Source organism: Erpetoichthys calabaricus, chromosome 12 (assembly GCF_900747795.2).
Source record: "Erpetoichthys calabaricus chromosome 12, fErpCal1.3, whole genome shotgun sequence".
Taxonomy (NCBI): Eukaryota; Metazoa; Chordata; class Cladistia; order Polypteriformes; family Polypteridae; genus Erpetoichthys; species Erpetoichthys calabaricus.
Window position 1 is genome coordinate 54,364,163 of NC_041405.2, and position 13,738 is coordinate 54,377,900.

The window sequence follows — 13,738 nt, forward strand, 5'->3', positions numbered from 1 at the left end:
ATGGAGGAGGGATTACTGTACCTGTGTTACATTTTTTGCTCCCAAAATGTTAAAAGGGGAGGTTTAGGTTAGCATAGTTCCATGTGTTATTCATTGACTGCAGGCTCCTGGCATAAGCATGTCTTGCATTAATAAACACACTGCAAGCAACAAAGGAAACATAAATGTTTGAAAAAACATTTTAGAAACATATATGCAGCACACACATTTTAAAGTTCAAATACATACATTTAAAGAGTATTCAGATCTTAATTTTTTTTATTATTTTGACAGTCCTTCTGTAGATATACAATTTATATGTATTGAAAACACCCAGTATTAAAAGAACTAATTGAAGTTTAAACGGAAAACTTTAACCTGTATGAAGACAAAATACATAGACTTATAGTGTCCTTTTTTTAAAGAAAAGATAAAATGCTTTAATTTTGGAAATAGAAGGCTCTGTTGGAAATGTTCACTATTATGCTCTCACCTTTTTAAACAGAGTGACAAAAGATGTACAGTAGTCAAATATTTTTTGAGCTGAGAAATACAGTATAACTGATGTGTGTCCATGTATACTATGCATGTCACAGTTTTATAAATTACTCTGTTATTATGGTAAAAATAGATTTTATTTAAGGACGTCAGTTAAATAACATCACAAGTTGGTTTAAAATAAAATAGTAAAACAGGTGAAAAAGCATTTAAGACATGTATAAATGAAACAAGTGAATATTAATTGGTGTGAATTACCATACGCAGAGATTTCAGTATTTGTTTTAAAGCTTCTTTTGAAATCAGGCTTCTACTATAAGGAATGATGAAAATATAAGAAAGCATGAACACCAATAGTAACAATCCTTGTTTGATGAATTATTGTACTGTTAGGTGATCCACATCTGAGAGAATGCAAGAATGTATGCTAAGTGAGTGGCTTCAAGTGGAGGTATGTTTATAAACTAATATATGTATATGGAAATTAATCTTCTCTTTTATTGGCAGAGAACATAAAGTTTAAAACTGGAGAAATAAGAAAGAATTTACTTTAATTAAGGCAACTGTTCTTAAGTCATTTTTTTCTGTAGGGAGATATGGTTAAAACATAATCATTTAAAAATTAATTTAAAAAACTTTCAGAACTTGAATTTAATTTTTTTTTCTTCTTCACTAGCCTGTGCTACCTCACACAGCAGTGTGTCTATCCTGTGGTGAAGCAGGGAAAGAAGATACGGTGGAGGATGAGGAAGAGAAGTTCAACCTGTCCTTAATGGAGTGTACCATCTGTAATGAGATTGTTCACCCTGGTTGCCTTAAGGTATTAAAAATTCCATGCACATATAAACTATGAATTTGTCCATGTAGCATCCCTTATTTTATTTTGGAATGCATTTTTAATTTAACATTACTGTGTTTTAGATGAGCAAGTCAGAAGGAATAATCAATGATGAGATTCCTAATTGCTGGGAGTGTCCAAAGTGCAACAAGGAGGGAAAGGCTAGCAAGGTAATGTAACTGCTGTAAAGTCAACTGATACTTAGTTTTTCATAATTAAAACTTTATTTGTATCAATTAAATATTTCAGTTTCATTAAAATTATTTAGTATGGTTAAAACATTTTCAATTCATGTGGCATTTTTGTCATACCATATTTGCACAGTGTACAGTGGTAGAAAATAATGTTCTCCAGGACCACGGTTCAACATATGCATAAACACAAGACAAGTAAAGAACTATATAATTACTATATATAAGTAAATAATAAGTAATTGATATATTGTAATAAATTAAAATATTGTTTATTAAGATCTAATAATTGCATTTAAACCTAACTCATCATTATTTGATAAAATTCACAACCAGGCAGTGATCATTTGGGAGCTCAGTCCCTCTCTTCAGTTTCCAAGACTTATGGTCAAAGATCTGATGTCATGACTATAAAATCTGTTGTTGACATACGGTATAGGGTGTTCTAGTTTCAAGTTCACTTATGAACACCCATATGCTCGAACATGATTTGTTATGGACAAATAATGACTAGCACAAAACTCCACCAACAAAACGCAACTTGTGTTCAGATTGGATAGGTCGTTCCTCTGATCACGCTCTTCCAGATTTCACTGTCATTGCCTGTGTAAGTGTTAAAGTGCTGTACTGGATTGAAGAACACCTTCCAGCACACTCTTCAGGGTCTTCAAGAAGGCCAAATACTTCAACCCAACCATCGGTGCATAAGTACAGATGATGGTTAGAGCCCTTCCCCCAACTCCAAAGTTGCAGGGAGGGGGGCTACTCTCTTCAACTGGAATGAACTCCAACATTCATGTGTAGAGCCCTTTATAAGTAAGCACACACCCGCCTGACGCCTTTCACACTGGACAACTCCAGAGTGGAATAAAGTCTGGCCTCTCTTTAGTAGTTTGGTTGCACAGCCTTTGCTCTGTATTGAGGTGAGCCTGATTATATCTAGATAGTATCTCTCCATCTCCCACACAAGCTCTGATTCCTTCACTCACTGTGAGGTCACATTCCTTATCCCAAGAGCCAGATTGGGCCTCCAGGGATCAGTCTGTAGAGACAATTTCCTACGACTACCACACAAATCACAATGCACCAAATACCTAGCACTTCTCCTGCAGGTGGTGGGCCCACTGGATTATGCCCCATGTTGCTCATTCTGGTTGTGCTTGGCCAGGGTAAAGGGCCAACCACCAGGTGCTAGTCATCAAGCGACCCTACTCCAAGGCCTGGCTGCAGGCCGGGTACCCTCATTTCCTGTTTCTAGGCGAGGTTACCAAGTCCTTTGAAAAACTTACCATAAGTGTTAGTTGAACTACACTTAGTCTGATCCTTCACTGAGGACCAATTTGCTTTATGTGACCCTACCATGACGACTGCCCAAGACAGCATAGCTCCTAGGATCATTGGGACACACAATTCCCTCCACCATGATAAGGCGGTGATTCATGGAAGGGACAATGTGGCAGTTCATGGAGGGGAGTATGCCCAGCCAGTCTACAGATGTTTTGTAGACACCAACAACTGTGTCCCTTGGGATGTTCTGTGTAGGTTGTTTTGGGAATATGGAGTATGAGGCCTGTTACAAGCTATTCGGTCTCTGTGCAAGCAGAGCGAAAGCTTGGTTTGCATTGCATGCAGTAAGCTGGAAGGCGTGAGTCCGCGCCAGGGCAGACCTCTGTATCTGATTATGTTCATTTTTAAGATTAGAATTTCTGGGAGTGGAGGGTATCTGGAGGGTTGAGACCTCAGATACATACTGGGGCAGTTTGCAGCTTTGTCTGACGTTCCTTGGTTTGAGGTCCTGGTTCTCAGCCAGAAAATGATGGGATACCTTTTCCAGGTTGGTGATGAGGTTTTGCCTCAATCAGATGAGTTTAAGTATCTCAGGATCTTGTTCACAAGTGAGAGCACAAGATTGGCAAGCAGGTAGATCTTTGGGTAGTGGCTGAAAGAACTAGATCACAAATATAAGTGGTTGAAATTAGCTTTTTTTTTCTGGGTACTTGGACTAAGTTTTGGAGATAGAGTGAGGAACACCGATATTCAAGAGGACCTCAGAATAGAGCTGCTGCTCCGCCACTTGAATGGGAGACAGTTGAGGTGGTTTGAGTATCTGGTTAGGATGCCTTCCTTGAGCATGTCCAACTGTGGAGACACCTTGGGGCAGACCCAGAACATACTGGAGAAATTTCATCTCTCAGCTGGCCTGGGAATGCTTCGCTATCCCCCACAGATGAGTTGAAGAGTAAGAGGGATGTCTGGCCATCTTTGCTCAGTCTTCTGACTCTGTAGCATGGACCTGGACTAGTGGTAGTAAATAGATGTATGGAATAAAGCCATCAATAGTAACGAATGTGCTGCATATAAACAAACTACATGAGCAGATCAGAGGGGAGGGGTTCAGTACATAGTTCAGAATCTGGACAGCCAAGGGATAGTATCTGTTGTCGAACCTGTCAGAACTCTTTTGGAGGACTCATGTGAATACTGTAGCGTGGTAGCTGTTGAGGTATGAGATTTTTTCAGGAGAGATATGATGAAGGTGGTGGTTTTGAAGCATGACTGTCAGCCTCGGGGAAATGTTGGTTTGCCCATTTCCAGAGAACTTGTCCGGGTTTGTTATCTGGTCCAGCAGCTTTGCGTGAATTTACATTCAGCAAAGTTCTTTTCATGTCAGCTGTCGAAACGGGCATAGTACCTGTTCCACCAAACGAGTGATAGACTTCCTCAGAGGTATGTTGTTCAGGGCATCAAACTGTGCATACAAGTTGTTTAAAATATCTGGAAGGGGAGGCATCACCACTGCAGGCAGGTGGTGTGATCTTGTAGTCTGTGATGGCGTAGATTCCTTGCCTCATTTGCCACGTGTATCTGATGTCTTGTGAATTTTCTTGCCATAGCTCTTGCTTGCTTTGAATCCCTGAAATAAGATTGTCCTTGCTGCCCAGGGGGCTATCATGTCACATGATCAAAAAGCAGTATCACTTTAGGTGTCCCTTATATGCTGTACCTGCCATGTAATTGCTTACATAATTACAGAGTAACTAGGTGTTATTACCTTGTGCTTACTGTATAATACAGTGTAACGCTATAATTAATTACTCAATTGTAATTATTCCACAATTCTTAAAACTACATATGTACATAAACTGAAAAATAACAATTACCTTAAAGTGCTTAACCGCAGCTTTACATTGTGTTGAACAGTAAATACAAGGTAATAACACCTTGTTTGTCTGTAATTATATTGGTAATTACATGGTAAGTACAATGTAATTAGGGACACCTAATCTAAAGTAATACCAGGTTATAAGATATTTATAACTAGCGTCTCAGTAAAAACAGCATTGTTTTTTTAGTTTTTGTCCACTTGTATGTACTGGATGTCTTCGTTTTAGTTTGTATAAATTAACTCTTTTATTCAGTATTCATTGCAATTTTGTAGTGAGTTTTTTTTTTTCCATAAAGGTGAAAACATTTTTTTTGATAATACCTTCCCTTTATCCAGGATCAAGGTGATGGCACAGGTAAACGACGCATTGATAATGGAGAAGTTGGAGGACGCTGGAAACTTACAGATGATCCACCTCCAAGCAAAAAAAAATCATCTGTTGAGGAGGGTGGTCATGGTGGACATAAGCGCAAAAAAGAGAAAGAAGTGCCACAGGACACTGGACCCAAAAAAAAGGTGAAAGAAAGGGTGAAGGCTGCTGTGCATGCATAACAATAAACAACAAAATAGATTTCTATAGCACATTTTTATATAAGGTATGTAGCCCTAAGTGGTTTACAAGAAGTTAAAAGAAAAAATCACAAAACATACACACTTAATACATACATACATACATACATTCATTTCATATTCCTGCAATCATTTTGATTTCAATAACTTTACTTTCAAAAGTAGTCCTAAATCATGAAGGTTTATATTTATCAAAAAGTGTCTGTGTGCTTGCCTGTGTATATGTTTATACACCATACAGATAGTGGGTACAGGGGATGCTAAACTTAGAATTCAAATTTATCAATACGGAGTTGTATTTAGATATGTCAAAAGAACCGGCACCATTCGATACTATTGTTTACAAAACGTAACGGTTCTAGCCTTTTTTCAATATCAGTATCGAATGACTGCCAATACTGAACTCATATGTGACAACAAGTAGATGAGTTACTCAAAGGCAAAAGTAATACGAGAGAAAAACATAAGAACTACATGTAAAAATTACTCGCTGTGGTAATGGTACTGCACCACATCTGCACATGTCGAGAGTAAAAACAGAAGTCATGTCTAGAAATGCTTTGTCTCTAAGACAGGAGAATTTTGGCATTTGACTGTGGGAATCATTTTTATTTTTAAAAAAGTCAAAATACACACAGGAATTATTAACACTTGTAACCCATTATAGAGTGAGTTCATAATAACTTCATTAATGATTTGTGAGTGCAGTGATGTGACTAGTCAAATGCGAGTTGTAATCATTCAACTTACAGTATCACGATGTTGTAAGAGGAGACAAAATGATGATGTGATGAATCACTTTTTAATACTGTGGCCCTATACAGACCATAGAAAAGAACAGTCATCACATTAATTTTCTAAATATGTCAAACATGTCGATGGGTGTGTGTTTAAGCATCCATCCATTTTCCAACCGGTTTTGTACAGTTCTCTGTCGTGAGAGAAACGTCCCATGCATCATGTACTGTGCATACAGGACTGTGCAGTAGCAGTGCAAAAAACAAGTAAAAGTCGAGATAAGTTTGTAAACAAAGTGGTTCTTTAGCTTACCTATTCTGACAAATAAATGAGCTGCACCAATTATTAATACCAAAATAAAATTTATTTGGTGCTACAAATATAACACTGCAATATTGCCAGTTAGCAGGTCAGGCAAAATGACATGCTTCATTGTTAAACCTGGATATGCATATGCTAAATTTGTGTCATGTGTCTGGTTTTTTGAAGCCAAATTAATGTCTATTCGTAAAGCATTTGAAATTAATTTTATTTGAAATGACATTTGAGAGTGTAATGCAGTGTAGTAATAGTTTATTTCTGAATCAATACACCAACTAAGCAGTAACAAAGTCTGATCACTCATATAAGATACTTTGAAAACAGCGCAACCAATGGCGTGTTACAGGAGTTCTGAAAAAAATGATTAATGTAAAGTTGACAAGATTGATTTTTCTTAGGGAATTAAAGTATGAACAAATGTAAAAAGAGGGATAAATTTCAAAAATTAGTTCCAGGATTTTGACATTTGAAAATTGAGTCAATTTGACCTGTTACTATGTCAGAGAATAGCTTTGTAGTGTGCACATGGTAAGATAAATTATTATTATTATTTGATATGTTTATAAACCCTATGATGAAATCCTCTCAAAAGTATAAAATTTCCCACAATTGTTAAACTGCTGGATACCCTATCCATCACATATTAAATAATTCATTAATTTATTTTGATATTTATAAATGCCAATACTACTTGACTTAAATGATAGTTGGGTAACTTCTTGCAACAGTGTGTAGCTTTTGGCAGGCAGTTTGACATAATGGTTAAGGCTTTGAACTTCAAACTGTGAGGTTGTGGAGTTCAGACACTGTGCAACCACATGGCAGGTCACGTCACTTGTCTGTGCTCCAATAGGAAAAACAATAAAAATGGAACTAGATGTATCTCAAATGTTGTAAAGTCAACTTTGATAAAGGTGTTAGCCAAATAAGCAAATATATTAGTATTTATATGTTTTATATTCTATTACGGAAAAAGGCAAAATATTGTTCACTTTAATAGAGGTGGCAGGTTTAACAGAAAACATTTGAATGGGATTTCTGTTTTTTTTTGCTGTGTTATCAAAAGCTGTTGTGTATCATTAAATTTTGCTATTAATGGTATTGAATACTAAAATTTCGGTATTGTGACATCACTAGTTTTGTGTTCGTTAGAACACACTATTTTCTCTTTCGTATTTATCTGAGAGTTTTCCCATCAACCTAGGTACCATTCATGTACAGGGTCTCAGTCCAGGTCTGTAAAATGTTCTTGTGATAGACCAACTCTTTCTTGTTTTTGTCAGAATTAAAAGCAGTGTAGTTTTACATTTCTACTCTTCTCCTTAATTTCATGCTATCTAATGACAATGAGCTGCCATTTTGATTGGGAAGTGTGAACACAGAGTATCACTCTCAATCCCCAGCAGAAACTCATGAGCCAAGTCACTTATACAGCCATTGCTGCTTTTATTGGGCAGCTACCAAATGTGCACTGATAGAAGAGTACATTTAGTAAATCTCTCTTGTAATCGGATAACTTGGTTTTGACTTTGCAGGTTTGATTGCTCTTTTCAGAGCTCTTGTGCAATATGTAGTAGTTTTCTCTGATGTATTCCATGAAGTTGAAAAGAAGAATATACAGTCAAAGCTTATGGCACCTTCTAAAAGTGGAAAAAAGTCAACCAAATCCCACACTTGGAATTAGGTCAACTTTCAACCCTCGACTTCCAAGGGTCTCATAAACTCATGTTGATATTCACCTCTGTATAAACTTAAGTTAAAGAAAAGACACTGTTGCATATTGCATTTTAATATTATGTTTTTTTTGTTGACAAAAACATATTTTTTTTATGTACACCCACACCCTATGAAAACTGAATGTAGCACCGTCTCAGCCTTTTAATGACTTCCATCACAGTGGGCGTGATCAAATAAGTGAAGGTTGGCAGAGATATTCCTGACCTGTCAACCAGTTAGGTAGCTGATATAAACTGATGAAAAAAACGGTTCCTCAGTGCAAATGTGCAGCATTGGCTGTCTTAAATGGAAACTAAAATACAGTCTATATATTAATCACTTTTGAGGTTTAATATGCTTGTCATGTCAACACACATTATAATGGATTGGTGATATGAATTTTATGGATGAGTTGTCATTTAGCTGGTTTTGCAGCATTTCCCTACTTGATTAAGGGTGTCCCCAATATATCTTTATGTATATATATATATATATATATATATATATATATATATATATATATATATGTATATATGTGTGTGTGTGTGTGTGTGTATATATATATATATATATATATATATATATATATATATATATAATTCACTAAGCCGGAAGACAAGTAGCCACCCATGGAAAGCACGCCGGAAGGGGCGTGGTTTCACTAAGCCGCCGACAAGACCATTGGATATGACGACAACTTGCAGAGCCATGCCCACCAACTTGGATGCGACGACTCGGAAAAAACACAGTCATTTATGTTCGTCTGTCCTACAGTACACATGCACCTCTGAGCCACGTTGACTTTTCGGTTACATAGCACGACCGCGTGCACCATACCAAACTGTTTTACACGCTACATACAGCAATTCGCACCCGCGACAAACATGCGTCTTCTTAGATGGTGCTGCAGGAACACGGAAGACGTTTCCCCGCCCACCAACACTCTGTTTTCCCTGGCCCGCGTCTACCGTCACTCTCTAGGCATTCACACTGCCTGCTCATGTGCCCGGATGCAAAAACTCACAGACCACCCAGTTAGTCCCTTTCGTCTGTGCTAGGAGTCCACATGCACCTCTGAGCCACGTTGACTTTTCATTATTCGTTTCGGTTACGACACCCGACCACGTCCACCATCGATAACCACGGGAAATGAACAATGAAGCCCCGCCCAGAAACTCTACCCGTCCGCCAACTCGAACAGCTCATCAAACACAAACTCGCTTTGGTCTGTGCTGCTGTCCAAATCCAGCTGTGAGCCACGTTGACTGTTCTTTTGCCCTCCATGGCTACAGCTTCAAATGTATTTCATGGATTCAACACTTCTTTCAATGTTATAGAAATTCCTGCATCAGGTAACTGTTTGTTTCTATCAGTCGGGTTTTTTTTGGAAAAATGTCATTGACGAAACTGTTGCTCTCAAACTTCGCAACATGGCTGTTGGCTTTGTTTGCCAACATTGGGATAACGTCAGCGAGGTGGTCACAAACTGCAACAACTCACCACACAAGGACGCCCTGTCTCTCAAGGCATTCACACTGCCGGAAGACAACCATGGGATACGCAGAAAATAGCCATGTCAGTCAACGCAGATCAGACACCCAGGCAAACAACACTGAATAATCAATAGCTGCAACTACTTTGCCCGCCCCCACTCCTCACCTGAGTTGGTTTCGTCTCTGTTCAGCAGTGTTTCCCAAACTCGGTCCTGCTGAACCCCTGTGGCTGCAGGGTTTGTTCCAACCAGATTCCTAATCATTAATGCCGGTGAAACTCATCCGGGATAAGTCGGTTTTTCAAACGCAGCCATGTAGCAGATTAGTCTAGCAGGATGTAATAATCCGAGTTGAATGTGCGCCCTCTCGCTGAGTGAAAAGCCAATATATATTGAGTCTAGAAAACATGATCAGCAAGTCTTTGATAGGCTGCAACAAAATGATGAAAGAACGGGTGCATTTTTTTCACACAAGCTTGTTAGTTAGTTAATTAGTTACTCAAAGGATTTCAAGATTTAATATACACAAGCGGTAACACTGTAAAAGCAGCCCAAACCAGAAAAGACGGCTGGCAAAAAGTGGCCGACAAATTAAACACGTGTGCATTGTACTTACTGAAAGCAGCGTTACGGATTTTGCAAATGTTCATTTTTTTCCCTCTGCTTAAAAAACATTTAAAAAGCGGCGTGATTATGCGGCATAGTAGGTATGCAACGTGTAAAACAGTTTGTTTGTCGCGGATAATTTTGCCGTTTACTTTAAGACGAAGACAATTTCCTGTTAGATTTGCCTTTGCGATGACAATTAATAAGGCACAGGGCCACACTTTCAAAAACATGGCTAGTGGGTCATACGCTTGCACTGATTACGTCCCTGCCCTTTGTACACCCACCCCCCCGGTACAACCATGGTCGGGTGACTTGGTGGATTAATATATAGAAAAGCAGCCAAAACCGCAAACAACAATGAAAAAGTCTACGTGACTCACAGTGCATGTGGACTGTGCAAAGAGAAAAACGACTCAGGTGACGAGTTGGGGGTGGGCACATGAAATATTACTTTTCTTGGCGATTTATTACATTACCGATTTTTCAAATGTTATTTTTCTCCCTGTGCTTAAAAATCATTAAAAAAGCGGCCTGATTTATGCGGCGTATGGTACGCCACAGGTTGGCTAGTATACAAATATTCCAAAAATCTGAAATACTTCTTGCCCCAGGTATTTCGGATTAGGCACACTCAACCTGTACTTGTTTAACAATACTTTTCCTCTGCATTCCCAAAGATGGTGCACCACTAATGTTAGCAGTGTTGTAGAGAGTGTGGTAAAATTGCAGAAGTATTGGATATTGATACCTTGATGCTTTTATATTTCCACAGAAGGGGCTGTGCTAATGTTAGCAATGCTTCAAATATTCCAGTTATATACTGTATACAGTTATAAGAAAAAGGTTTATGCACTCTTTCTGATGTTGGTGTTTTTATCCCTCTAAAGACAGATTTGCACATTTTTGCAAAAGAGTTAAACTTTTGCCTCATCAGTCCTCAAGACATTGTTTCAAAATTGTGCAACACCCATGCTATCTTTTGCAGCTAAATATTTAACAGCAGTATTTCTTTAAAGAGTGGTAGTTTCCTCTGTGATGACCTTCCATGAGTCGTTCAGTGTTCGTCTTATAGTGGATATATGAACAAAGACTTTAGAAAGGTTAATAGATTTTTGCAGGTGGTTTGCTGTTACAATGGTGGTTTTTTTCACATGCTTCAACATTGTACCCTGTGCTGTTGCTGTGATCTTTGCAGGATGACCCCTCTTAGGGGTTCATTTATACTTAACAAGTAAGCCCGCGATTCGCTAGCGAATCAGAAATCCAAGAATGGCAATCAGTTCCTGTTCCGTCCGATATCTGGATGGATGACATATCATGGAGGGTGGGTGCGTCTGGGGAAATGTCATTTAATTACATAAGCATATCTGTACTAAAGCGGTTTCATTTTGTGGAGATGTGATTCCGTTGCCTTTGCTGACACCGACTGCTGGCAGAGTGGAGCACAACAAGTTTAGTTTACAGGTTGTGGTGTTCGTGTGCCAGCCACTGAGTCTGGGAAGCCGCCGGGTTAGAGTCTGTGACCGTTATGTGATCTATATTACTGGCACAGTGGATTAGAGCAAGTGTAGCTCACAGGTTGTGTTATTTGGGCGCCACTACTGACTCTGGGAAGCCGCTGCGTTTTGGGAAGTCGCTGCGTTTGACTCTGGGGGCGGGCGCGCCGTGTTTTGGGAAGCCGCTGCGTTTGACCTCTTGACTCTGGGGCGGGCACCAAACTGAATGACCGTTATGTGATCTACATTACTGGCACAGTAGATTAGAGCAAGTCTAGTTTACAGGTGGTGGTGTTTGGGGCGCTTACAGGGTTGTGTTGTTTGGGCGCCACCTACTGACTCTGGGAATCTGCTGCGTTTTGGGAAGCTGCTGTGTTTGGACTGTACAGGTTGTGTTGTTTCGGCGCTCAGAGGTTGTGCTGTTTGGGTGCCACCTACTGACTCTGGGAAGCCACCGCGTTTTGGAATGCCACTGCGTTTGATTTTGGACTCTGGGGCGGGCGCCAAGGCCACAGTGCGCATGTGCCTCGGTGCATCCGCCTTGCATATATTAACTGTGGTTTAGTAAGATAGATACTCAGAACGCGTACACGCACACATCATGGCTGCCACACGTCCCAGTGTTCATTTGACCGTCCTCAGAAATTAACCGCGACGTGTGCACGAGTTGCAGTACCAGCAAAAAGTCACGGGCGCAGTGTGATAAAAGTTGGAATGTGATGTCAGAGTCTCTGTTTACTATCTACATGTGACAGACGCTTGACGATCCTGTGGGATCGATGTTCATGCTTCGATGTTTAATGAATGGTTCGATGTGGTGAAGCAAAATGCTGACATATAAATGCATTCCATGGTGCTTTTATATTCAAGCGTTGCGTATTCCCGATCGTAACTACACAATACATTTTAAAAGTCTCACATACCATTTTTGTACCGTCTTTTTTTTTTTTTTTGTAACTTCACGACAGAAACATAATGTACAGCGTTGTAATTTGAGTCAAAAAAAAAAAAAAAATTAAAGACATGGTGAAAAGGTGTATTTTGTGATTAAAGTGGACCATTTTGGCTTTTAACACTAGAATTACCAAAGCCTGTGAAAAAATTTGTAAACCTGCCCCATATACATATACACTTATATAGATATATATATATATATATATATATATATATATATATATATATACATACAGTGCATCCGGAAAGTATTCACAGCACATCACTTTTTCCACATTTTGTTATGTTACAGCTTTATTCCAAAACATGGTAGTCGTACCCGTCAAGGACGGGCTGCAGGCGACTTTTATCAGTGTTGCAGGGTAAAAGTCATGAAGTGCAAAATTATTTGTACCATGATTAAATTTAGTAATAAAATGTTTTTTGTTATTTGTGCCACACGACGAATCGGGATTCGAACCCAGGTGGACAGTAGGTGGTGTTAGGTCCTAACTTTGTTCCGGCATCTGGGATCGAACCACCGACCAAGGGTAGTGTGCACTCTACCACCTGAGCTGTATGGATCTTAGTTCCAAGGCAATAATAAACATAATGAAAGTTGTTTCTAGTTTAAGTCATGTATGAAAGTGTTACGTGCCATAAAATGAACGACTTATCTTTATCAAAATAAAATTATGAATCATTAACACAATCAATGCATACTTAACGAATACGTAAACTATGTTTAGTCATGTATTTAGAGCACGACAAAGTTGATTGCTGGAAGCAGCTCTTGCAGAGGCTCCTCGACGTGCGTCAGTGTTTCTTCGAAGTTGAGCTTGATTTCAGACGCATTTGCTCGACTTTCTCGAGTTCGAATGCGATCTTGTTGACGCCTTGATTTGCATCTTCCTCGTTTTCATGAAGTCTATTTTCTCGTAGTCTTTGTCGCTCTTGCTCTCTTTCTTTCGACTATTTCACCTTCAGATTGCATTTTAAACGATTCTCTTGCTGTCGTAAACGTTCTTGTTCTCTTCTCTCAACAATTTCAACTTGAGTTGCGTTTGACCGACTTTCTTGTTGTCGTTACCGTTCATGTTGACGTCTTTCAGCAACTTCAATTTCAGTGACAGTAGAACGTTTTTGTTGCAATCGCAGACGCTCAATTTCGTGAACCAATTGTGTTTGTTC

The 13,738-nt window shown here is 39.0% G+C and overlaps 1 protein-coding gene across 2 annotated transcripts in view; it reads left to right on the forward strand.

Moving 5' to 3' along the window:
- LOC114662189 (F-box/LRR-repeat protein 19-like) overlaps nt 1–13,738 on the forward strand; it is a 157,462-nt gene that overhangs the window by 80,313 nt on the left and 63,411 nt on the right. For both annotated transcript variants that reach the window (XM_028815560.2, XM_028815559.2), the window contains exons 3-5: nt 1,154–1,297; nt 1,399–1,485; nt 5,009–5,188. In XM_028815560.2, coding sequence (XP_028671393.1) covers nt 1,154–1,297; nt 1,399–1,485; nt 5,009–5,188 — 411 coding nt within the window. The remainder of the gene's footprint in view (nt 1–1,153; nt 1,298–1,398; nt 1,486–5,008; nt 5,189–13,738) is intronic.